Raw genomic sequence first — 24,256 nt, forward strand, 5'->3', positions numbered from 1 at the left:
ATGCCGGGAAGTGAGCGAGCTCGTTCGAAAAAGCCGGGAAGGGAGCGAGCTCGAGAAAAAGGGGGAAGGGAGCGAGCTCGTTGGAAAAAGCCGGGAAGGGAGCGAGCTCGAGAAAAAGACAGGAAGGGAGCGAGCTCAAGAAAAAGCCGGAAAGGGAGCAAGCTCGTTAGAAAAAGCCGGGAAGGGAGCGAGCTCGAGAAAAAGCCGGAAAGGGAGTGAGCTCGAGAAAAAGACAGGAAGGGAGCGAGCTCGAGAAAAAGCCGGGAAGGGAGTGAGCTCGAGAAAAAGACAGGAAGGGAGCGAGCTCGAGAACAAGCCGGGAAGGGAGCGAGCTCAAGAAAAAGACAGGTAGGGAGCGAGCTCGTTAGAAAAAGCCAGGAAGGGAGCGAGCTCGAGAAAAAGCCAGAAAGGGAGCGAGCTCGAGAAAAAGCCGGAAAGAGAGCGAGCTCGAGAAAAAGCCAGGAAGGGAGCGAGCTCGAGAAAAAGCCGGAAAGGGAGCGAGCTCGAGAAAAAGCCGGGAAGGGAGTGAGCTCGTTGGAAAAAGCCGGGAAGGGAGCGAGCTCAAGAAAAAGCCGGGAAGGGACCGAGCTCGAGAAAAAGCCGGGAAGGGAGCGAGCTTGTTAGAAAAAGCCAGGAAGGGAGCGAGCTCGAGAAAAAGATGGGAACGGAGCGAGCTCGTTAGAAAAAGTTGGAAAGGGAGTGAGCTCGTTGGAAAAAGCCGGGAAGGGAGCGAGCTCGTTAGAAAAAGCCGGTAAGGGAGCGAGCTCAATAAAAAGCCAGGAAGGGAGCGAGCTCGTTGGAAAAAGCCGTGAAGTTAGCGAGCTCGAGAAAAAGCCGGGAAGGGAGCGAGCTCGAGAAAAAGCCGGGAAGGGAGCGAGCTCGAGAAAAAGCCGGGAAAGGAGCGAGCTCGAGAAAAAGCCGGAAAGGGAGCGAGCTCGTTGGAAAAAGCCGAGAAGGGAGCGAGCTCGAGAAAAAGCCGGGAAGGGAGCGAGCTCGAGAAAAAGCCGGGAAGGGAGCGAGCTCATTAGAAAAAGCCGGGAAGGGAGCGAGCTCGTTGGAAAAAGCCGGGAAGGGAGCGAGCTCGTTAGAAAAAGCTGGGAAGGGAGCGAGCTCGTTGGAAAAAGCCGGGAAGGGAGCGAGCTCGTTGGAGAAAGCCGGAAAGGGAGCGAGCTCGTTGGAAAAAGCCGGGAAGGGAGCGAGCTTGAGAAAAAGCCGGGAAGGGAGCGAGCTCGTTGGAAAAAGCCGGGAAGGGAGCGAGCTCGAGAAAAAGCCGGGAAGGGAGCTAGCTCGTTGGAAAAAGCCGAGAAGGGAGCAAGCTCGTTGGAAAAAGCCGGAAAGGAATCGAGCTCGAGAAAAAGCCGGGAAAGGAGCGAGCTCATTAGAAAAAGCCGGAAAGGGAGCGAGCTCGTTGGAAAAAGCCGGGAAGGGAGTGAGCTCGTTGGAAAAAGTCGGGAAGGGAGCGAGCTCATTAGAAAAAGCCGGGAAGGGAGCGAGCTCGAGAAAGAGCCGGGAAGGGAGCGAGCTCATTAGAAAAAGCCGGGAAGGGAGCGAGCTCGTTGGAAAAAGCCGGGAAGGGAGCGAGCTCGTTAGAAAAAGCTGGGAAGGGAGCGAGCTCGTTGGAAAAAGCCGGGAAGGGAGCGAGCTCGTTGGAGAAAGCCGGAAAGGGAGCGAGCTCAAGAAAAAGCGGGGAAGGGAGCGAGCTCGAGAAAAAGCGGGGAAGGGAGCGAGCTCGTTAGAAAAAGCCAGGAAGGGAGCGAGCTCGTTGGAAAAAGCCGGGAAGGGAGCGAGCTCTTTAGAAAAAGCTGGGAAGGGAGCGAGCTTTTTGGAAAAAGCCGGGAAGGGAGCGAGCTCGTTGGAAAAAGCCGGAAAGGGAGCGAGCTCGTTGGAAAAAGCTGGGAAGGGAGCGAGGTCGTTGGAAAAAGCCGGAAAGGGAGCGAGCTCGAGAAAAAGCCGGGAAGGGTGCGAGCTCGAGAAAAAGCTGGGAAGGGAGCGAGCTCGAGAAAAAGCCGGGAATGTAGCGAGCTCGAGAAAAAGCCGGAAAGGGAGCGAGATCGTTAGAAAAAGCCGGGAAGGGAGCGAGCTCGTTGGAAAAAGCCGGGAAGGGAGCGAGCTCGAGAAAAAGCCGGGAAGGGAGCGAGCTCGAGAAAAAGCCGGGAAGGGAGCGAGCTCGAGAAAGAGCCGGAAAGGGAGCGAGCTTGTTGGAAAAAGCCGTGAAGGGAGTGAGCTTGAGAAAAAGCCGGGAAGGGAGCGAACTCGTTAGAAAAAGCTGGGAAGGGAGTGAGCTCGTTGGAAAAAGCCGGGAAGGGAGCGAGCTCGTTGGAAAAAGCCAGGAAGGGAGCGAGCTCGAGAAAGAGCCGGGAAGGGAGCGAGCTCGTTAGAAAAAGCCGGGAAGGGAGCGAGCTCGTTGGAAAAAGCTGGGAAGGAAGCGAGCTCGTTGGAAAAAGCCGGAAAGGGAGCAAGCTCGAGAAAAAGCCGGGAAGGGGGCGAGCTCGAGAAAAAGCCGGAAAGGGAGCGAGCTCGAGAAAAAGCCGGGAAGGGAGCGAGCTCGAGAAAAAGCCGGGAATGGAGCGAGCTCGTTAGAAAAAGCCGGGAAGGGAGCGAGCTGATTGGAAAAAGCCGGGAAGGGAGCGAGCTCGTTAGAAAAAGCCGGGAAGGGAGCGAGCTCGAGAAAAAGCCGGAAAGGGAGCGAGCTCGTTGGAAAAAGCCGGGAAGGGAGCGAGCTCGAGAAAAAGCCGGGAAGGGAGCGAGCTCGAGAAAAAGCCGGGAAGGGAGCGAGCTCGTTGGAAAAAGCCGGGAAGGGAGTGAGCTCGAGAAAAAGCCAGGAAGGGAGCGAGCTCGAGAAAAAGCCGGGAAGGGAGCGAGCTCGAGAAAAAGCCGGGAAGGGAGCGAGCTCGTTGGAAAAAGCCGGGAAGGGAGCGAGCTCGTTAGAAAAAGCCGGGAAGGGAGCGAGCTCATTGGAAAAAGCCGGGAAAGGAGCGAGCTCGAGAAAAAGCCGGAAAGGGAGCGAGCTCATTGGAAAAAGCCAGGAAGTGAGCGAGCTCGAGAAAAAGCCGGGAAGGGAGCGAGCTCGAGAAAAAGCCGGGAAGGGAGCGAGCTCGTTGGAAAAAGCCGGGAAGGGAGTGAGCTCGTTGGAAAAAGCCGGGAAGGGAGCGAGCTCGTTAGAAAAAGCCGGGAAGGGAGTGAGCTCGTTAGAAAAAGCCGGGAAGGGAGCGAGCTCGTTGGAAAAAGCCGGGAAGGGAGCAAGCTCGAGAAAAAGCCGGGAAGGGAGCGAGCTCGAGAAAATGCCGGAAAGGGAGCGAGCTCGAGAAAAAGCCGGAAAGGGAGCGAGCTTGTTGGAAAAAGCCGGGAAGGGAGCGAGCTCGAGAAAGAGCCGGGAAGGGAGCGAGCTCGTCAGAAAAAGCCGGGAAGGGAGCGAGCTCGAGAAAAAGCCGGGAAGGGAGCGCGCTCGTTGGAAAAAGCTGGGAAGGGAGCGAGCTCGTTGGAAAAAGCCGGAAAGGGAGCGAGCTCGAGAAAAAGCCGGGAAGGGGGTGAGCTCGAGAAAAAGCCGGGAAGGGAGCGAGCTCGAGAAAAAGCTGGGAAGGGAGCGAGCTCGTTAGAAAAAGCCGGGAAGGGAGCGAGCTCGAGAAAAAGCCGGGAAGGGAGCGAGCTCGAGAAAAAGCCGGGAAGGGAGCGAGCTCGAGAAAAAGCCGGGAAGGGAGCGAGCTCGTTAGAATAAGCCGGGAAGGGAGCGAGCTCATTGGAAAAAGCCGGGAAGGGAGCGAGCTAGTTAGAAAAAGCCGGGAAGGGAGCGAGCTCGAGAAAAAGCCGGAAAGGGAGCGAGCTCGTTGGAAAAAGCCGGGAAGTGAGCGAGCTCGAGAAAAAGCCGGGAAGGGAGCGAGCTCGAGAAAAAGCCGGGAAGGGAGCGAGCTCGTTGGAAAAAGCCGGGAAGGCAGCGAGCTCGAGAAAAAGCCGGGAAGGGAGCGAGCTCGAGAAAAAGCCGGGAAGGCAGCGAGCTCGAGAAAAAGCCGGGAAGGGAGCGAGCTCGAGAAAAAGCCGGGAAGGGAGCGAGCTCGAGAAAAAGCCGGGAAGGGAGCGAGCTCGTTAGAAAAAGCCGGGAAGGGAGCGAGCTCGTTGGTAAAAGCCGGGAAGGGAGCGAGCTCTTTAGAAAAAGCTGGGAAGGGAGCGAGCTTTTTGGAAAAAGCCGGGAAGGGAGCGAGCTCGTTGGAAAAAGCCGGAAAGGGAGCAAGCTCTTTGGAAAAAGCCGGGAAGGGAGCGAGCACGAGAAAAAGCCGGGAAGGGAGCGAGCTCGTTGGAAAAAGCTGGGAAGGGAGCGAGCTCGTTGGAAAAAGCCGGAAAGGGAGCGAGCTCGAGAAAAAGCTGGGAAGGGTGCGAGCTCGAGAAAAAGCTGGGAAGGGAACGAGCTCGAGAAAAATCCGGGAATGTAGCGAGCTCGAGATAAAGCTGGAAAGGGAGCGAGCTCGTTGGAAAAAGCCGGGAAGGGAGCGAGCTAGTTAGAAAAAGCCGGGAAGGGAGCGAGCTCGTTGGAAAAAGCCGGGAAGGGAGCGAGCTCGAGAAAAAGCCGGGAAGGGAGCGAGCTCGAGAAAAAGCCGGAAAGGGAGCGAGCTTGTTGGAAAAAGCCGGGAAGGGAGTGAGCTTGAGAAAAAGCCGGGAAGGGAGCGAGCTCGTTAGAAAAAGCTGGGAAGGGAGTGAGCTCGTTGGAAAAAGCCGGGAAGGGAGCGAGCTCGTTGGAAAAAGCCAGGAAGGGAGCGAGCTCGAGAAAGAGCCGGGAAGGGAGCGAGCTCGTTAGAAAAAGCCGGGAAGGGAGCGAGCTCGTTGGAAAAAGCTGGGAAGGAAGCGAGCTCGTTGGAAAAAGCCGGAAAGGGAGCAAGCTCGAGAAAAAGCCGGGAAGGGGGCGAGCTCGAGAATAAGCCGGGAAGGGAGCGAGCTCGAGAAAAATCCGGGAAGGGAGCGAGCTCGAGAAAAAGCCGGGAAGGGAGCGAGCTCGTTAGAAAAAGCCGGGAAGGGAGCGAGCTCATTGGAAAAAGCCGGGAAGGGAGCGAGCTCGTTAGAAACAGCCGGGAAGGGAGCGAGCTCGAGAAAAAGCCGGAAAGGGAGTGAGCTCGTTGGAAAAAGCCGGGAAGTGAGCGAGCTCGAGAAAAAGCCGGGAAGGGAGCGAGCTTGAGAAAAAGCCGGGAAGGGAGCGAGATCGTTGGAAAAAGCCGGGAAGGGAATGAGCTCGAGAAAAAGCCAGGAAGGGAGCGAGCTCGAGAAAAAGCCGGGAAGGGAGCGAGCTCGAGAAAAAGCCGGGAAGGGAGCGAGTTCGTTGGAAAAAGCCGGGAAGGGAGCAAGCTCGTTAGAAAAAGCTGGGAAGGGAGCGAGCTCATTGGAAAAAGCCGGGAAAGGAGCGAGCTCGAGAAAAAGCCGGAAAGGGAGCGAGCTCGTTGGAAAAAGCCGGGAACGGAGCAAGCTCGAGAAAAAGCCGGGAAGGGAGCGAGCTCGAGAAAATGCCGGAAAGGGAGCGAGCTCGAGAAAAAGCCGGAAAGGGAGCGAGCTTGTTGGAAAAAGCAGGGAAGGGAGTGAGCTTGAGAAAAAGCCAGGAAGGGAGCGAGTTCATTAGAAAAAGCCGGGAAGGGAGCGAGCTCGTTGGCAAAAGCCGGGAAGGGAGCGAGCTCGAGAAAAAGCCGGGAAGGGAGCTAGCTCGTTGGAAAAAGCCGAGAAGGGAGCGAGCTCATTAGAAAAAGCCGGAAAGGGAGCGAGCTCGAGAAAAAGCCGGAAAGGGAGCGAGCTCGTTGGAAAAAGTCGGGAAGGGAGCGAGCTCGTTGGAAAAAGCCGGGAAGGGAGCGAGCTCGAGAAAGAGCCGGGAAGGGAGCGAGCTCGTCAGAAAAAGCCGGAAAGGGAGCGAGCTCGAGAAAAAGCCGGGAAGGGAGTGCGCTCGTTGGAAAAAGCTGGGAAGGGAGCGAGCTCGTTGGAAAAAGCCAGAAAGGGAGCGAGCTCGAGAAAAAGCCGGGAAGGGGGTGAGCTCGAGAAAAAGCCGGGAAGGGAGCGAGCTCGAGAAAAAGCTGGGAAGGGAGCGAGCTCGTTAGAAAAAGCCGGGAAGGGAGCGAGCTCGAGAAAAAGCCGGGAAGGGAGCGAGCTCGAGAAAAAGCCGGGAAGGGAGCGAGCTCGAGAAAAAGCCGGGAAGGGAGCGAGCTCGTTAGAATAAGCCGGGAAGGGAGCGAGCTCATTGGAAAAAGCCGGGAAGGGAGCGAGCTCGTTAGAAAAAGCCGGGAAGGGAGCGAGCTCGAGAAAAAGCCGGAAAGGGAGCGAGCTCGTTGGAAAAAGCCGGGAAGTGAGCGAGCTCGAGAAAAAGCCGGGAAGGGAGCGAGCTCGAGAAAAAGCCGGGAAGGGAGCGAGCTCGTTGGAAAAAGCCGGGAAGGCAGCGAGCTCGAGAAAAAGCCGGGAAGGGAGCGAGCTCGAGAAAAAGCCGGGAAGGCAGCGAGCTCGAGAAAAAGCCGGGAAGGGAGCGAGCTCGAGAAAAAGCCGGGAAGGGAGCGAGCTCGAGAAAAAGCCGGGAAGGGAGCGAGCTCGTTAGAAAAAGCCGGGAAGGGAGCGAGCTCGTTGGTAAAAGCCGGGAAGGGAGCGAGCTCTTTAGAAAAAGCTGGGAAGGGAGCGAGCTTTTTGGAAAAAGCCGGGAAGGGAGCGAGCTCGTTGGAAAAAGCCGGAAAGGGAGCAAGCTCTTTGGAAAAAGCCGGGAAGGGAGCGAGCACGAGAAAAAGCCGGGAAGGGAGCGAGCTCGTTGGAAAAAGCTGGGAAGGGAGCGAGCTCGTTGGAAAAAGCCGGAAAGGGAGCGAGCTCGAGAAAAAGCTGGGAAGGGTGCGAGCTCGAGAAAAAGCTGGGAAGGGAACGAGCTCGAGAAAAATCCGGGAATGTAGCGAGCTCGAGATAAAGCTGGAAAGGGAGCGAGCTCGTTGGAAAAAGCCGGGAAGGGAGCGAGCTAGTTAGAAAAAGCCGGGAAGGGAGCGAGCTCGTTGGAAAAAGCCGGGAAGGGAGCGAGCTCGAGAAAAAGCCGGGAAGGGAGCGAGCTCGAGAAAAAGCCGGAAAGGGAGCGAGCTTGTTGGAAAAAGCCGGGAAGGGAGTGAGCTTGAGAAAAAGCCGGGAAGGGAGCGAGCTCGTTAGAAAAAGCTGGGAAGGGAGTGAGCTCGTTGGAAAAAGCCGGGAAGGGAGCGAGCTCGTTGGAAAAAGCCAGGAAGGGAGCGAGCTCGAGAAAGAGCCGGGAAGGGAGCGAGCTCGTTAGAAAAAGCCGGGAAGGGAGCGAGCTCGTTGGAAAAAGCTGGGAAGGAAGCGAGCTCGTTGGAAAAAGCCGGAAAGGGAGCAAGCTCGAGAAAAAGCCGGGAAGGGGGCGAGCTCGAGAATAAGCCGGGAAGGGAGCGAGCTCGAGAAAAATCCGGGAAGGGAGCGAGCTCGAGAAAAAGCCGGGAAGGGAGCGAGCTCGTTAGAAAAAGCCGGGAAGGGAGCGAGCTCATTGGAAAAAGCCGGGAAGGGAGCGAGCTCGTTAGAAACAGCCGGGAAGGGAGCGAGCTCGAGAAAAAGCCGGAAAGGGAGTGAGCTCGTTGGAAAAAGCCGGGAAGTGAGCGAGCTCGAGAAAAAGCCGGGAAGGGAGCGAGCTCGAGAAAAAGCCGGGAAGGGAGCGAGATCGTTGGAAAAAGCCGGGAAGGGAATGAGCTCGAGAAAAAGCCAGGAAGGGAGCGAGCTCGAGAAAAAGCCGGGAAGGGAGCGAGCTCGAGAAAAAGCCGGGAAGGGAGCGAGTTCGTTGGAAAAAGCCGGGAAGGGAGCAAGCTCGTTAGAAAAAGCTGGGAAGGGAGCGAGCTCATTGGAAAAAGCCGGGAAAGGAGCGAGCTCGAGAAAAAGCCGGAAAGGGAGCGAGCTCGTTGGAAAAAGCCGGGAACGGAGCAAGCTCGAGAAAAAGCCGGGAAGGGAGCGAGCTCGAGAAAATGCCGGAAAGGGAGCGAGCTCGAGAAAAAGCCGGAAAGGGAGCGAGCTTGTTGGAAAAAGCAGGGAAGGGAGTGAGCTTGAGAAAAAGCCAGGAAGGGAGCGAGTTCATTAGAAAAAGCCGGGAAGGGAGCGAGCTCGTTGGCAAAAGCCGGGAAGGGAGCGAGCTCGAGAAAAAGCCGGGAAGGGAGCTAGCTCGTTGGAAAAAGCCGAGAAGGGAGCGAGCTCATTAGAAAAAGCCGGAAAGGGAGCGAGCTCGAGAAAAAGCCGGAAAGGGAGCGAGCTCGTTGGAAAAAGTCGGGAAGGGAGCGAGCTCGTTGGAAAAAGCCGGGAAGGGAGCGAGCTCGAGAAAGAGCCGGGAAGGGAGCGAGCTCGTCAGAAAAAGCCGGAAAGGGAGCGAGCTCGAGAAAAAGCCGGGAAGGGAGTGCGCTCGTTGGAAAAAGCTGGGAAGGGAGCGAGCTCGTTGGAAAAAGCCAGAAAGGGAGCGAGCTCGAGAAAAAGCCGGGAAGGGGGTGAGCTCGAGAAAAAGCCGGGAAGGGAGCGAGCTCGAGAAAAAGCTGGGAAGGGAGCGAGCTCGTTAGAAAAAGCCGGGAAGGGAGCGAGCTCGAGAAAAAGCCGGGAAGGGAGCGAGCTCGAGAAAAAGCCGGGAAGGGAGCGAGCTCGAGAAAAAGCCGGGAAGGGAGCGAGCTCGTTAGAATAAGCCGGGAAGGGAGCGAGCTCATTGGAAAAAGCCGGGAAGGGAGCGAGCTCGTTAGAAAAAGCCGGGAAGGGAGCGAGCTCGAGAAAAAGCCGGAAAGGGAGCGAGCTCGTTGGAAAAAGCCGGGAAGTGAGCGAGCTCGAGAAAAAGCCGGGAAGGGAGCGAGCTCGAGAAAAAGCCGGGAAGGGAGCGAGCTCGTTGGAAAAAGCCGGGAAGGGAGCGAGCTCGAGAAAAAGCCGGGAAGGGAGCGAGCTCGAGAAAAAGCCGGGAAGGGAGCGAGCTCGTTAGAAAAAGCCGGGAAGGGAGCGAGCTCGTTGGAAAAAGCCGGGAAGGGAGCGAGCTCTTTAGAAAAAGCTGGGAAGGGAGCGAGCTTTTTGGAAAAAGCCGGGAAGGGAGCGAGCTCGTTGGAAAAAGCCGGAAAGGGAGCGAGCTCGTTGGAAAAAGCCGGGAAGGGAGCGAGCTCGAGAAAAAGCCGGGAAGGGAGCGAGCTCGTTGGAAAAAGCTGGGAAGGGAGCGAGCTCGTTGGAAAAAGCCGGAAAGGGAGCGAGCTCGAGAAAAAGCCGGGAAGGGTGCGAGCTCGAGAAAAAGCTGGGAAGGGAACGAGCTCGAGAAAAATCCGGGAATGTAGCGAGCTCGAGAAAAAGCTGGAAAGGGAGCGAGCTCGTTGGAAAAAGCCGGGAAGGGAGCGAGCTCGTTAGAAAAAGCCGGGAAGGGAGCGAGCTCGTTGCAAAAAGCCGGGAAGGGAGCGAGCTCGAGAAAAAGCCGGGAAGGGAGCGAGCTCGAGAAAAAGCCGGAAAGGGAGCGAGCTTGTTGGAAAAAGTCGGGAAGGGAGTGAGCTTGAGAAAAAGCTGGGAAGGGAGCGAGCTCGTTAGAAAAAGCTGGGAAGGGAGTGAGCTCGTTGGAAAAAGCCGGGAAGGGAGCGAGCTCGTTGGAAAAAGCCAGGAAGGGAGCGAGCTCGAGAAAGAGCCGGGAAGGGAGCGAGCTCGTTAGAAAAAGCCGGGAAGGGAGCGAGCTCGTTGGAAAAAGCTGGGAAGGAAGCGAGCTCGTTGGAAAAAGCCGGAAAGGGAGCAAGCTCGAGAAAAAGCCGGGAAGGGGGCGAGCTCGAGAAAAAGCCGGGAAGGGAGCGAGCTCGAGAAAAATCCGGGAAGGGAGCGAGCTCGAGAAAAAGCCGGGAAGGGAGCGAGCTCGTTAGAAAAAGCCGGGAAGGGAGCGAGCTCATTGGAAAAAGCCAGGAAGGGAGCGAGCTCGTTAGAAAAAGCCGGGAAGGGAGCGAGCTCGAGAAAAAGCCGGAAAGGGAGTGAGCTCGTTGGAAAAAGCCGGGAAGTGAGCGAGCTCGAGAAAAAGCCGGGAAGGGAGCGAGCTCGAGAAAAAGCCGGGAAGGGAGCGAGATCGTTGGAAAAAGCCGGGAAGGGAATGAGCTCGAGAAAAAGCCAGGAAGGGAGCGAGCTCGAGAAAAAGCCGGGAAGGGAGCGAGCTCGAGAAAAAGCCGGGAAGGAAGCGAGTTCGTTGGAAAAAGCCGGGAAGGGAGCGAGCTCGTTAGAAAAAGCCGGGAAGGGAGCGAGCTCATTGGAAAAAGCCGGGAAAGGAGCGAGCTCGGGAAAAAGCCGGAAAGGGAGCGAGGTCGTTGGAAAAAGCCAGGAAGTTAGCGAGCTCGAGAAAAAGCCGGGAAGGGAGCGAGCTCGTTGGAAAAAGCCGGGAAGGGAGTGAGCTCGTTGGAAAAAGCCGGGAAGGGAGCGAGCTCGTTAGAAAAAGTCGGGAAGGGAGTGAGCTCGTTAGAAAAAGCCGGGAAGGGAGCGAGCTCGTTGGAAAAAGCCGGGAAGGGAGCAAGCTCGAGAAAAAGCCGGGAAGGGAGCGAGCTCGAGAAAATGCCGGAAAGGGAGCGAGCTCGAGAAAAAGCCGAAAAGGGAGCGAGCTTGTTGGAAAAAGCCGGGAAGGGAGTGAGCTTGAGAAAAAGCCAGGAAGGGAGCGAGTTCATTAGAAAAAGCCGGGAAGGGAGCGAGCTCGTTGGCAAAAGCCGGGAAGGGAGCGAGCTCGAGAAAAAGCCGGGAAGGGAGCTAGCTCGTTGGAAAAAGCCGAGAAGGGAGCGAGCTCATTAGAAAAAGCCGGAAAGGGAGCGAGCTAGAGAAAAAGCCGGAAAGGGAGCGAGCTCGTTGGAAAAAGTCGGGAAGGGAGCGAGCTCGTTGGAAAAAGCCGGGAAGGGAGCGAGCTCGAGAAAGAGCTGGGAAGGGAGCGAGCTCGTTAGAAAAAGCCGGGAAGGGAGCGAGCTCGAGAAAAAGCCGGGAAGGGAGTGCGCTCGTTGGAAAAAGCTGGGAAGGGAGCGAGCTCGTTGGAAAAAGCCGGAAAGGGAGCGAGCTGGAGAAAAAGCCGGGAAGGGGGTGAGCTCGAGAAAAAGCCGGGAAGGGAGCGAGCTCGAGAAAAAGCTGGGAAGGGAGCGAGCTCGTTAGAAAAAGCCGGGAAGGGAGCGAGCTCGAGAAAAAGCCGGGAAGGGAGCGAGCTCGAGAAAAAGCCGGGATGGGAGCGAGCTCGAGAAAAAGCCGGGAAGGGAGCGAGCTCGTTAGAATAAGCCGGGAAGGGAGCGAGCTCATTGGAAAAAGCCGGGAAGGGAGCGAGCTCGTTAGAAAAAGCCGGGAAAGGAGCGAGCTCGAGAAAAAGCCGGAAAGGGAGCGAGCTCGTTGGAGAAAGCCGGGAAGTGAGCGAGCTGGAGAAAAAGCCGGGAAGGGAGCGAGCTCGAGAAAAAGCCGGGAAGGGAGCGAGCTCGTTGGAAAAAGCCGGGAAGGGAGTGAGATCGAGAAAAAGCCGGGAAGGGAGCGAGCTCGAGAAAAAGCCGGAAAGGGAGCGAGCTCGTTGGAAAAAGCCGGGAAGGGAGCGAGCTCGAGAAAAAGCTGGGAAGGGAGCGAGCTCGAGAAAAAGCCGGGAAGGGAGCGAGCTCGTTAGAAAAAGCCGGGAAGGGAGCGAGCTCGTTGGAAAAAGCCGGGAAGGGAGCGAGCTCTTTAGAAAAAGCTGGGAAGGGAGCGAGCTTTTTGGAAAAAGCCGGGAAGGGAGCCAGCTCGTTGGAAAAAGCCGGAAAGGGAGCGAGCTCGTTGGAAAAAGCCGGGAAGGGAGCGAGCTCGAGAAAAAGCCGGGAAGGGAGCGAGCTCGTTGGAAAAAGCTGGGAAGGGAGCGAGCTCGTTGGAAAAAGCCGGAAAGGGAGCGAGCTCGAGAAAAAGCCGGGGAGGGTGCGAGCTCGAGAAAAAGCTGGGAAGGGAACGAGCTCGAGAAAAATCCGGGAATGTAGCGAGCTCGAGAAAAAGCTGGAAAGGGAGCGAGCTCGTTGGAAAAAGCCGGGAAGGGAGCGAGCTCGTTAGAAAAAGCCGGGAAGGGAGCGAGCTCGTTGGAAAAAGCCGGGAAGGGAGCGAGCTCGAGAAAAAGCCGGGAAGGGAGCGAGCTCGAGAAAAAGCCGGAAAGGGAGCGAGCTTGTTGGAAAAAGCCGGGAAGGGAGTGAGCTTGAGAAAAAGCCGGGAAGGGAGCGAGCTCGTTAGAAAAAGCTGGGAAGGGAGTGAGCTCGTTGGAAAAAGCCGGGAAGGGAGCGAGCTCGTTGGAAAAAGCCAGGAAGGGAGCGAGCTCGAGAAAGAGCCGGGAAGGGAGCGAGCTCGTTAGAAAAAGCCGGGAAGGGAGCGAGCTCGTTGGAAAAAGCTGGGAAGGAAGCGATCTCGTTGGAAAAAGCCGGAACGGGAGCAAGCTCGAGAAAAAGCCGGGAAGGGAGCGAGCTCGTTGGAAAAAGCCGGGAAGGGAGCGAGCTCGAGAAAAAACCGGGAAGGGAGCGAGCTCGAGAAAAAGCCGGGAAGGGAGCGAGCTCGTTAGAAAAAGCCGGGAAGGGAGCGAGCTCGTTGGAAAAAGCCGGGAAGGGAGCGAGCTCTTTAGAAAAAGCTGGGAAGGGAGCGAGCTTTTTGGAAAAAGCCGGGAAGGGAGCCAGCTCGTTGGAAAAAGCCGGAAAGGGAGCGAGCTCGTTGGAAAAAGCCGGGAAGGGAGCGAGCTCGAGAAAAAGCCGGGAAGGGAGCGAGCTCGTTGGAAAAAGCTGGGAAGGGAGCGAGCTCGTTGGAAAAAGCCGGAAAGGGAGCGAGCTCGAGAAAAAGCCGGGGAGGGTGCGAGCTCGAGAAAAAGCTGGGAAGGGAACGAGCTCGAGAAAAATCCGGGAATGTAGCGAGCTCGAGAAAAAGCTGGAAAGGGAGCGAGCTCGTTGGAAAAAGCCGGGAAGGGAGCGAGCTCGTTAGAAAAAGCCGGGAAGGGAGCGAGCTCGTTGGAAAAAGCCGGGAAGGGAGCGAGCTCGAGAAAAAGCCGGGAAGGGAGTGAGCTTGAGAAAAAGCCGGGAAGGGAGCGAGCTCGTTAGAAAAAGCTGGGAAGGGAGTGAGCTCGTTGGAAAAAGCCGGGAAGGGAGCGAGCTCGTTGGAAAAAGCCAGGAAGGGAGTGAGCTCGAGAAAAAGCCGGGAAGGGAGCGAGCTCGAGAAAAAGCCGGAAAGGGAGCGAGCTCATTGGAAAAAGCCGGGAAGGGAGCGAGCTCGAGAAAGAGCCGGGAAGGGAGCGAGCTCGTTAGAAAAAGCCGGGAAGGGAGCGAGCTCGAGAAAAAGCCGGGAAGGGAGTGCGCTCGTTGGAAAAAGCCGGAAAGGGAGCGAGCTTGAGAAAAAGCCGGGAAGGGGGTGAGCTCGAGAAAAAGCCGGGAAGGGAGCGAGCTCGAGAAAAAGCTGGGAAGGGAGCGAGCTCGTTAGAAAAAGCCGGGAAGGGAGCGAGCTCGAGAAAAAGCCGGGAAGGGAGCGAGCTCGAGAAAAAGCCGGGATGGGAGCGAGCTCGAGAAAAAGCCGGGAAGGGAGCGAGCTCGTTAGAATAAGCCGGGAAGGGAGCGAGCTCATTGGAAAAAGCCGGGAAGGGAGCGAGCTCGTTAGAAAAAGCCGGGAAGGGAGCGAGCTCGAGAAAAAGCCGGAAAGGGAGCGAGCTCGTTGGAGAAAGCCGGGAAGTGAGCGAGCTCGAGAAAAAGCCGGGAAGGGAGCGAGCTCGAGAAAAAGCCGGAAAGGGAGCGAGCTCGTTGGAAAAAGCCGGGAAGGGAGTGAGCTCGAGAAAAAGCCGGGAAGGGAGCGAGCTCGAGAAAAAGCCGGAAAGGGAGCGAGCTCGTTGGAAAAAGCCGGGAAGGGAGCGAGCTCGAGAAAAAGCCGGGAAGGGAGCGAGCTCGAGAAAAAGCCGGGAAGGGAGCGAGCTCGTTAGAAAAAGCCGGGAAGGGAGCGAGCTCGTTGGAAAAAGCCGGGAAGGGAGCGACCTCTTTAGAAAAAGCTGGGAAGGGAGCGAGCTTTTTGGAAAAAGCCGGGAAGGGAGCCAGCTTGTTGGAAAAAGCCGGAAAGGGAGCGAGCTCATTGGAAAAAGCCGGGAAGGGAGCGAGCTCGAGAAAAAGCCGGGAAGGGAACGAGCTCATTGGAAAAAGCTGGGAAGGGAGCGAGCTCGTTGGAAAAAGCCGGAAAGGGAGCGAGCTCGAGAAAAAGCCGGGGAGGGTGCGAGCTCGAGAAAAAGCTGGGAAGGGAACGAGCTCGAGAAAAATCCGGGAATGTAGCGAGCTCGAGAAAAAGCTGGAAAGGGAGCGAGCTCGTTAGAAAAAGCCGGGAAGGGAGCGAGCTCGTTGGAAAAAGCCGGGAAGGGAGCGAGCTCTTTAGAAAAAGCTGGGAAGGGAGCGAGCTTTTTGGAAAAAGCCGGGAAGGGAGCCAGCTCGTTGGAAAAAGCCGGAAAGGGAGCGAGCTCGTTGGAAAAAGCCGGGAAGGGAGCGAGCTCGAGAAAAAGCCGGGAAGGGAGCGAGCTCATTGGAAAAAGCTGGGAAGGGAGCGAGCTCGTTGGAAAAAGCCGGAAAGGGAGCGAGCTCGAGAAAAAGCCGGGGAGGGTGCGAGCTCGAGAAAAAGCTGGGAAGGGAACGAGCTCGAGAAAAATCGGGGAATGTAGCGAGCTCGAGAAAAAGCTGGAAAGGGAGCGAGCTCGTTGGAAAAAGCCGGGAAGGGAGCGAGCTCGTTAGAAAAAGCCGGGAAGGGAGCGAGCTCGTTGGAAAAAGCCGGGAAGGGAGCGAGCTCGAGAAAAAGCCGGGAAGGGAGTGAGCTTGAGAAAAAGCCGGGAAGGGAGCGAGCTCGTTAGAAAAAGCTGGGAAGGGAGTGAGCTCGTTGGAAAAAGCCGGGAAGGGAGCGAGCTCGTTGGAAAAAGCCAGGAAGGGAGCGAGCTCGAGAAAGAGCCGGGAAGGGAGCGAGCTCGTTAGAAAAAGCCGGGAAGGGAGCGAGCTCGTTGGAAAAAGCTGGGAAGGAAGCGATCTCGTTGGAAAAAGCCGGAACGGGAGCAAGCTCGAGAAAAAGCCGGGAAGGGGGCGAGCTCGAGAAAAATCCGGGAAGGGAGCGAGCTCGAGAAAAAGCCGGGAAGGGAGCGAGCTCGTTAGAAAAAGCCGGGAAGGGAGCTAGCTCATTGGAAAAAGCCGGGAAGGGAGCGAGCTCGTTAGAAAAAGCCGGGAAGGGAGTGAGCTCGAGAAAAAGCCGGAAAGGGAGTGAGCTCGTTGGAAAAAGCCGGGAAGTGAGCGAGCTCGAGAAAAAGCCGGGAAGGGAGCGAGCTCGAGAAAAAGCCGGGAAGGGAGCGAGATCGTTGGAAAAAGCCGGGAAGCGAATGAGCTCGAGAAAAAGCCAGGAAGGGAGCGAGCTCGAGAAAAAGCCGGGAAGGGAGCGAGCTCGAGAAAAAGCCGGGAAGGGAGCGAGTTCGTTGGAAAAAGCCGGGAAGGGAGCGAGTTCGTTAGAAAAAGCCGGGAAGGGAGCGAGCTCATTGGAAAAAGCCGGGAAAGGAGCGAGCTCGAGAAAAAGCCGGAAAGGGAGCGAGCTCGTTGGAAAAAGCCAGGAAGTGAGCGAGCTCGAGAAAAAGCCGGGAAGGGAGCGAGCTCGAGAAAAAGCCGGGAAGGGAGCGAGCTCGTTGGAAAAAGCCGGGAAGGGAGTGAGCTCGTTGGAAAATGCCGGGAAGGGAGCGAGCTCGTTAGAAAAAGTCGGGAAGGGAGCGAGCTCGTTAGAAAAAGCCGGGAAGGGAGCGAGCTCGTTGGAAAAAGCCGGGAAGGGAGCGAGCTCGAGAAAAAGCCGGGAAGGGAGCGAGCTCGAGAAAAAGCCGGGAAGGGAGCGAGCTCGAGAAAAAGCCGGAAAGGGAGCGAGCTTGTTGGAAAAAGCCGGGAAGGGAGTGAGCTTGAGAAAAAGCCAGGAAGGGAGCGAGTTCATTAGAAAAAGCCGGGAAGGGAGCGAGCTCGTTGGCAAAAGCCGGGAAGGGAGTGAGCTCGTTGGAAAAAGCCGGGAAGGGAGCGAGCTCGTTGGAAAAAGCCAGGAAGGGAGCGAGCTCATTGGAAAAAGCCGGGAAGGGAGCGAGCTCGAGAAAAAGCCAGAAAGGGAGCGAGCTCGAGAAAGAGCCGGGAAGGGAGCGAGCTCGTTGGAAAAAGCTGGGAAGGAAGCGAGCTCGTTGGAAAAAGCCGGAAAGGGAGCGAGCTTGAGAAAAAGCCGGGAAGGGGGTGAGCTCGAGAAAAAGCCGGGAAGGGAGCGAGCTCGAGAAAAAGCTGGGAAGGGAGCGAGCTCGTTAGAAAAAGCCGGGAAGGGAGCGAGCTCGAGAAAAAGCCGGGAAGGGAGCGAGCTCGAGAAAAAGCCGGGATGGGAGCGAGCTCGAGAAAAAGCCGGGAAGGGAGCGAGCTCGTTAGAATAAGCCGGGAAGGGAGCGAGCTCATTGGAAAAAGCCGGGAAGGGAGCGAGCTCGTTAGAAAAAGCCGGGAAGGGAGCGAGCTCGAGAAAAAGCCGGAAAGGGAGCGAGCTCGTTGGAGAAAGCCGGGAAGTGAGCGAGCTCGAGAAAAAGCCGGGAAGGGAGCGAGCTCGAGAAAAAGCCGGAAAGGGAGCGAGCTCGTTGGAAAAAGCCGGGAAGGGAGTGAGCTCGAGAAAAAGCCGGGAAGGGAGCGAGCTCGAGAAAAAGCCGGAAAGGGAGCGAGCTCGTTGGAAAAAGCCGGGAAGGGAGCGAGCTCGAGAAAAAGCCGGGAAGGGAGCGAGCTCGAGAAAAAGCCGGGAAGGGAGCGAGCTCGTTAGAAAAAGCCGGGAAGGGAGCGAGCTCGTTGGAAAAAGCCGGGAAGGGAGCGACCTCTTTAGAAAAAGCTGGGAAGGGAGCGAGCTTTTTGGAAAAAGCCGGGAAGGGAGCCAGCTTGTTGGAAAAAGCCGGAAAGGGAGCGAGCTCATTGGAAAAAGCCGGGAAGGGAGCGAGCTCGAGAAAAAGCCGGGAAGGGAACGAGCTCATTGGAAAAAGCTGGGAAGGGAGCGAGCTCGTTGGAAAAAGCCGGAAAGGGAGCGAGCTCGAGAAAAAGCCGGGGAGGGTGCGAGCTCGAGAAAAAGCTGGGAAGGGAACGAGCTCGAGAAAAATCCGGGAATGTAGCGAGCTCGAGAAAAAGCTGGAAAGGGAGCGAGCTCGTTAGAAAAAGCCGGGAAGGGAGCGAGCTCGTTGGAAAAAGCCGGGAAGGGAGCGAGCTCTTTAGAAAAAGCTGGGAAGGGAGCGAGCTTTTTGGAAAAAGCCGGGAAGGGAGCCAGCTCGTTGGAAAAAGCCGGAAAGGGAGCGAGCTCGTTGGAAAAAGCCGGGAAGGGAGCGAGCTCGAGAAAAAGCCGGGAAGGGAGCGAGCTCATTGGAAAAAGCTGGGAAGGGAGCGAGCTCGTTGGAAAAAGCCGGAAAGGGAGCGAGCTCGAGAAAAAGCCGGGGAGGGTGCGAGCTCGAGAAAAAGCTGGGAAGGGAACGAGCTCGAGAAAAATCGGGGAATGTAGCGAGCTCGAGAAAAAGCTGGAAAGGGAGCGAGCTCGTTGGAAAAAGCCGGGAAGGGAGCGAGCTCGTTAGAAAAAGCCGGGAAGGGAGCGAGCTCGTTGGAAAAAGCCGGGAAGGGAGCGAGCTCGAGAAAAAGCCGGGAAGGGAGTGAGCTTGAGAAAAAGCCGGGAAGGGAGCGAGCTCGTTAGAAAAAGCTGGGAAGGGAGTGAGCTCGTTGGAAAAAGCCGGGAAGGGAGCGAGCTCGTTGGAAAAAGCCAGGAAGGGAGCGAGCTCGAGAAAGAGCCGGGAAGGGAGCGAGCTCGTTAGAAAAAGCCGGGAAGGGAGCGAGCTCGTTGGAAAAAGCTGGGAAGGAAGCGATCTCGTTGGAAAAAGCCGGAACGGGAGCAAGCTCGAGAAAAAGCCGGGAAGGGGGCGAGCTCGAGAAAAATCCGGGAAGGGAGCGAGCTCGAGAAAAAGCCGGGAAGGGAGCGAGCTCGTTAGAAAAAGCCGGGAAGGGAGCTAGCTCATTGGAAAAAGCCGGGAAGGGAGCGAGCTCGTTAGAAAAAGCCGGGAAGGGAGTGAGCTCGAGAAAAAGCCGGAAAGGGAGTGAGCTCGTTGGAAAAAGCCGGGAAGTGAGCGAGCTCGAGAAAAAGCCGGGAAGGGAGCGAGCTCGAGAAAAAGCCGGGAAGGGAGCGAGATCGTTGGAAAAAGCCGGGAAGCGAATGAGCTCGAGAAAAAGCCAGGAAGGGAGCGAGCTCGAGAAAAAGCCGGGAAGGGAGCGAGCTCGAGAAAAAGCCGGGAAGGGAGCGAGTTCGTTGGAAAAAGCCGGGAAGGGAGCGAGTTCGTTAGAAAAAGCCGGGAAGGGAGCGAGCTCATTGGAAAAAGCCGGGAAAGGAGCGAGCTCGAGAAAAAGCCGGAAAGGGAGCGAGCTCGTTGGAAAAAGCCAGGAAGTGAGCGAGCTCGAGAAAAAGCCGGGAAGGGAGCGAGCTCGAGAAAAAGCCGGGAAGGGAGCGAGCTCGTTGGAAAAAGCCGGGAAGGGAGTGAGCTCGTTGGAAAATGCCGGGAAGGGAGCGAGCTCGTTAGAAAAAGTCGGGAAGGGAGCGAGCTCGTTAGAAAAAGCCGGGAAGGGAGCGAGCTCGTTGGAAAAAGCCGGGAAGGGAGCGAGCTCGAGAAAAAGCCGGGAAGGGAGCGAGCTCGAGAAAAAGCCGGGAAGGGAGCGAGCTCGAGAAAAAGCCGGAAAGGGAGCGAGCTTGTTGGAAAAAGCCGGGAAGGGAGTGAGCTTGAGAAAAAGCCAGGAAGGGAGCGAGTTCATTAGAAAAAGCCGGGAAGGGAGCGAGCTCGTTGGCAAAAGCCGGGAAGGGAGTGAGCTCGTTGGAAAAAGCCGGGAAGGGAGCGAGCTCGTTGGAAAAAGCCAGGAAGGGAGCGAGCTCATTGGAAAAAGCCGGGAAGGGAGCGAGCTCGAGAAAAAGCCAGAAAGGGAGCGAGCTCGAGAAAGAGCCGGGAAGGGAGCGAGCTCGTTGGAAAAAGCTGGGAAGGAAGCGAGCTCGTTGGAAAAAGCCGGGAAGGGAGCGAGCTCGCTGGAAAAAGCTGGGAAGGAAGCGAGGTCGTTGGAAAAAGCCGGAAAGGGAGCAAGCTCGAGAAAAAGCCGGGAAGGGGGCGAGCTCGAGAAAAAGCCGGGAAGGGAGCGAGCTCGAGAAAAAGCCGGGAAGGGAGCGAGCTCGTTAGAAAAAGCCGGGAAGGGAGCGAGCTCATTGGAAAAAGCCGGGAAGGGAGCGAGCTCGAGAAAAAGCCGGAAAGGGAGCGAGCTCGTTGGAAAAAGCCGGGAAGTGAGCGAGCTCGAGAAAAAGCCGGGAAGGGAGCGACCTCGAGAAAAAGCCGGGAAGGGAGCGAGCTCGTTAGAAAAAGCCGGGAAGGGAGCGAGCTCGTTGGAAAAAGCCGGGAAATGAGCGAGCTCTTTAGAAAAAGCTGGGAAGGGAGAGAGCTCGTTGGAAAAAGCCCGGAAGGGAGCGAGCTCGTTGTAAAAAGCCGGAAAGGGAGCGAGCTCTTTGGAAAAAGCCGGGAAGGGAGCGAGCTCGAGAAAAAGCCGGGAAGGGAGCGAGCTCGTTGGAAAAAGCTGGGAAGGGAGCGAGCTCGTTGGAAAAAGCCGGAAAGGGAGCGAGCTCGAGAAAAAGCCGGGAAGGGAGCGAGCTCGAGAAAAAGCTGGGAAGGGAGCGAGCTCGAGAAAAAGCCGGGAAGGGAGCGAGCTCGAGAAAAAGCCGGGAAGGGAGCGAGCTCGTTTGAAAAAGCCGGGAAGGGAGCGAGCTCGTTGGAAAAAGCCGGGAAGTGAGCGAGCTCGAGAAAAAGCCGGGAAGGGAGCGAGCTCGAGAAAAAGCCGGGAAGGGAGCGAGCTCGAGAAAAAGCCAGAAAGGGAGCAAGCTCGAGAAAAAGCCGGGAAGGGAGCGAGCTCGTTAGAAAAAGCCGGGAACGGAGCGAGCTCGTTGGAAAAAGCCGGGAAGGGAGCGAGCTCGTTAGAAAAAGCTGGGAGGGAGCGAGCTCATTGGAAAAAGCCGGGAAGGGAGCGAGCTCGAGAAAAAGCCGGGAAGGGAGTGAGCTCGTTGGAAAAAGCTGGGAAGGGAGCAAGCTCGAGAGAAAGCCAGAAAGGGAGCGAGCTTGTTGGAAAAAGCCGGGAAGGGAGCGAGCTCGTTGGAAAAAGCTGGGTTGGGAGCGAGCTCGAGAAAAAGCCGGGAAGGGAGCGAGCTCGTTGGAAAAAGCCGGGAAGGGAGCGAGCTCGTTGGAATAAGCCGGAAAGGGAGCGAGCTCGAGAAAAAGCCGGTAAGGGAGCGAGCTCGTTAGAAAAAGCCGGAAAGGGAGCGAGATTGAGAAAAAGCCGGAAAGGGAGCGAGCTCGTTGGAAAAAGCCGGGAAGGGAGCGAGCTCATTGGAAAAAGCCGGGAAGGGAGCGAGCGCGAGAAAAAGCCAGGAAGGGAGCGAGCTCGTGAAAATGCCGGGAAGGGAGTGAGCTCGTTAGAAAAAGCCGGAAAGGGAGCGAGCTCGAGAAAAAGCCTGAAAGGGAGCGAGCTCGTTGGAAAAAGCCGGGAAGGGAGCGAGCTCGTTGGAAAAAGCCGGGAAGGGAGCGAGCTCGAGAAAAAGCCGGGAAGGGAGCGAGCTCGTTGGAAAAAGCCGGGAAGGGAGCGAGCTCATTAGAAAAAGCCGGGAAGGGAGCGAGCTCGAGAAAAAGCCGGGAAGGGAGCGAGCTCGTTAGAAAAAGCCGGGAAGGGAGCGAGCTCGTTGGAAAAAGCCGGGAAGGGAGCGAGCTCGTTGGAAAAAGCCGGGAAGGGAGCGAGCTCGAGATAAAGCTGGGAAGAGAGCAAGCTCATTAGAAAAAGCCGGGAAGGGAGCAAGCTCGTTAGAAAAAGCCGGGAAGGGAGCGAGCTTGTTAGAAAAAGCCGGGAAGTGAGCGAGCTCATTAGAAAAAGCCGGGAAGGGAGCGAGCTCGTTAGAAAAAGCCGGGAAGGGAGCGAGCTCAGTATAACAGGCGGGAAGGGAGCGAGCTCGTTAGCATGTTTGTTTTTAGAAAAGCAGAAACATCATGCTTCCAGTTGTTGGAGTGCGCAGTGCGCTTCCGCACAGCTTCCGGTCATTGGTTGCAGTCACTCCGATTATGGTATTACCGCTGTCCTTTCCAAACATGGCCTATATAATCAGAGGGGGAAGGACAGGGGGAGGGAAATCCCACGTTGGGAATTTCCTCAGTCGCGGCCTCTTTGACACTGAAAAAACCAGCATACAGGTTTGCTCAGCAGCAGAAGTAGGGCCCACATGGACTCCCAATCAAACTGCCCATTTGTTATAATTCGGTTCCACAGGAAAAACCTCCCTGGCTGGTGAGCAACTTTCCAGTACCAGTTTTCCCACTTCCCTCCTTTGGCATTCTTGGTGCCTGCCACATCTATGTAAATGAGATAACCTCCCCTTGACCCCAATACACAAAAGAGGGGTCCGGAGTAGATGTCATTGAAACCTGCTCTGCTGCCGCTGGTAAGTTTGAAGAAATGACGAGTGCCCTGAAAATTGATTCATTAATTACAAATAGCGGTCATTTACTGCAATGGGTTTCTGCCAACATTTATAAAATAAATAGAAAGAATGGTTATTTAATGGAACTATATTGATAATGTTTTTGTTCAATTAAATAAAAAGTGGTAATTTGATGCAGTGTGCATGTGCAAATTTATTAATTAAATTAAAGGAAGAAATGAAATATGGGTGCTTCAAAATTTATATTAATTTCCTCCGCATTTATTCTTCCTTCAGAAGTTTAATAGCAGTAAAATGTTAAATGCTCATAAAATATTAGCTAGCTAACAGCTATACTTGGTGGTGCTATACTTTTTTTTATTCATTCACGGGGTGTGGGCATGACTGGCAAGGCCAGCATTTATTAGCCATCCCTAATTGCCCTTGAGAAGGTGGTGGTGAGCTGTCTTCTTGAACCGCTGCAGTCCGTGTGGTGAAGCTACTCCACAGTGTTGTTAGGGAGGGAGTTCCAGGATTTTGCCCCAACGACGATGAAGGAATGGCAATATATTTCCAAGTCAGGATGGTGTGTAACTTGGAGGTGATGGTGTTTCCACATGCCTGCTGCCCTTGTCCTTCAAGGTGGTAGAGGTCGTCGGTTTGGGAGGTGCTGTCGAAGAAGCCTTGGTGAGTTGCTGCAATGCATCTTGTAGATGGTACACATTGCAGACATGGTGCGCTGGTGGTGGAGGGAGTGAATGTTTAAGGTGGTGGATGGGGTGCCAATCAAGCAGGCTGCTATCTTTTGGTTGGTGTCGAGCTTCTTGAGTGTTGTTGGAGCTGCACTCATCCAGGCAAGTGGAGAGTATTCCATCACACTCCTTACTTGTGCCTTGTAGATGGTGGAAAGGCTTTGGGGAGTTAGGAGCAGAGTCACTCGCCACAGAATACCTAGCCTCTGACCTGCTCTTATAGCTACAGTATTTATGTGGCTTGTCCAGTTAAGTTTCTGGTCAGTGGTGACCTCGAGGATGTTGGTGGTGGGGGATTCGGCAATGGTAATCCCGTTGAATGTCAAGGGGCGGTGGTTAGACTCTGTCATGTTGGAGATGGTCATTGCCTGGAACTTGTGTGTCACGAATCTAACTTGCCACTTATCAGCCCAAGCCAGAATAGGTCTTGCTGCATGCAGTCATGGACTGCTTTATCGTCTGAGGAGTTGTAAATGGAACTAAACACTGTGATCATCAGCAAAAATCCCCACTTCTGACCTTATGATGGAGGGAAGGTCATTGATGAAGCAGCAGATGATGATTGGGGCTAGGACACTGCTCTGAGGAACTCCTGCAGCGATGTCCTGGGGCTGAGATGATTGGCCTCCAGCAACCACAACCATCTTCCTTTGTGCTAGGTATGACTCCAGCCAGTGGAGAGTTACCCCCCACCCCATGATTCCCATTGACTACAATTTTACTAGGGCTCCTTGATGCCACACATGGTCAAATGCTGCTTTGATGTTGAGGGCAATCATTCTCCTCTCAACTCTGGAAATCAGCTCTTTCGTCCATGTTTGGACCAAGGCTGTAATGTGGTCAGGAGCCGAGTGGTCCTGGTGGAACCCAAACTGAGCATCATTGAACAGATTATTGGTGAGTAAGTGCCGCTTGATAGCACTGTCGATGACACTTTCCATCACTTTGCTGATGATTGAGAACAGACTGATGGGGCGGGAATTGGCCGGGTTGGATTTGTCCTGCTTTTTGCAGAAATCTTTTAACTCAGAACAAGTGTGTTTCCAACTATCGCAAGCCGATGTGTAAATAACAACAGGAAAACATTTATAAATAACTAAACATAGATTTCTACCAATTAAGTAAGAGCTTACGTAGCCCATAGTCTTTTCAGATTCTTCAGTTTTGAACAGGACTCTAAACATGCCTTACCTGGCTACTATGTCTGACAGATTCTCATCAATGAATTTTTGTATGCACAGATGTTCAGTGGAGCAGCCTAAGAAGAGGTTAAAAGTCTTCAAATAATAACTGAAGACTGAGCTGAGGGATTTCATAGATGACTCCATCTCTGCTTTCCTGCAGTTAAGAAAGGGTAAAAGTTCAGTTCACTCTGAATTTTGTTATTTGTAGAAAGCAGAATGTGGACTTTATCTTGAACAAATATTGCTCAGGCTGGACTTTAATCGTAAAACTTTGAAACACGCCAGTACCATCCGCAGCGAGCACACATTAACTCCCACCTGCCTGCCCTGCTCAATTATATTCCTCAACCTTAGCCTCCTGTTAACCAGCAGCCTTAACCGTCTTAATATATGTACCTCCCAGCACCAGGCTAGCTTGTGAAACCTCAGTAAAACCTAATTAAAACAAAACCTTTGAACCTACTAACATTTGCAGTAAAACTCTGAATAAAAACAGGAATGATTACTAACAATTTAGTTTCTAGAAAGCTCCAATTAAAAGTTCTACTTAATAAATCTTTTCAATATAAGATCACAGAAGTCAATCTCATGTTGTGTAGTAACCCTTAGGTGAGTTCAATACTTACTGTGTGAAATCTACTGCGAATGGAAAACTCCTGAGGAAACCAAAACTGTCTGTCAGAGCGGAATGGCTCATATTTGCAAGATCGTTTATTCCTTTTCCTAATCAAACATTTCTCCCAACACCAAAACATGAGCAGCCAAACATCGTGAAACAGGGGCTTAATTAGATAACAGCATGAGCATTAAACGTGCAAATATCATGCTGTAGCGGTACCACCGGGTGTCCCTTACTTACCGTACATAATTCCCTTTAACATAACGATGTAGCTGGTGCGG

The 24,256-nt window shown here is 55.3% G+C and overlaps 1 protein-coding gene across 2 annotated transcripts in view; it reads right to left on the reverse strand.

Moving 5' to 3' along the window:
* Positions 1-23,530, reverse strand: part of LOC147120546 (histamine N-methyltransferase-like) — a 409,239-nt gene extending 385,709 nt beyond the window's left edge. The window contains exon 1 of one of the 2 annotated variants that reach the window (XM_085986646.1): positions 23,364-23,530. In XM_085986646.1, coding sequence (XP_085842772.1) covers positions 23,364-23,500 — 137 coding nt within the window. In that variant the 5' untranslated portion in view covers positions 23,501-23,530. The remainder of the gene's footprint in view (positions 1-23,363) is intronic. The other variant, XM_085986645.1, reaches the window with a different exon arrangement.
* Between the last annotated feature and the right edge of the window lie 726 nt (positions 23,531-24,256).

Source organism: Somniosus microcephalus, chromosome 4, assembly GCF_052327205.1.
Source record: "Somniosus microcephalus isolate GS21.2 chromosome 4, FLI_Smic_1.0, whole genome shotgun sequence".
Lineage (NCBI taxonomy): Eukaryota > Metazoa > Chordata > Chondrichthyes > Squaliformes > Somniosidae > Somniosus > Somniosus microcephalus.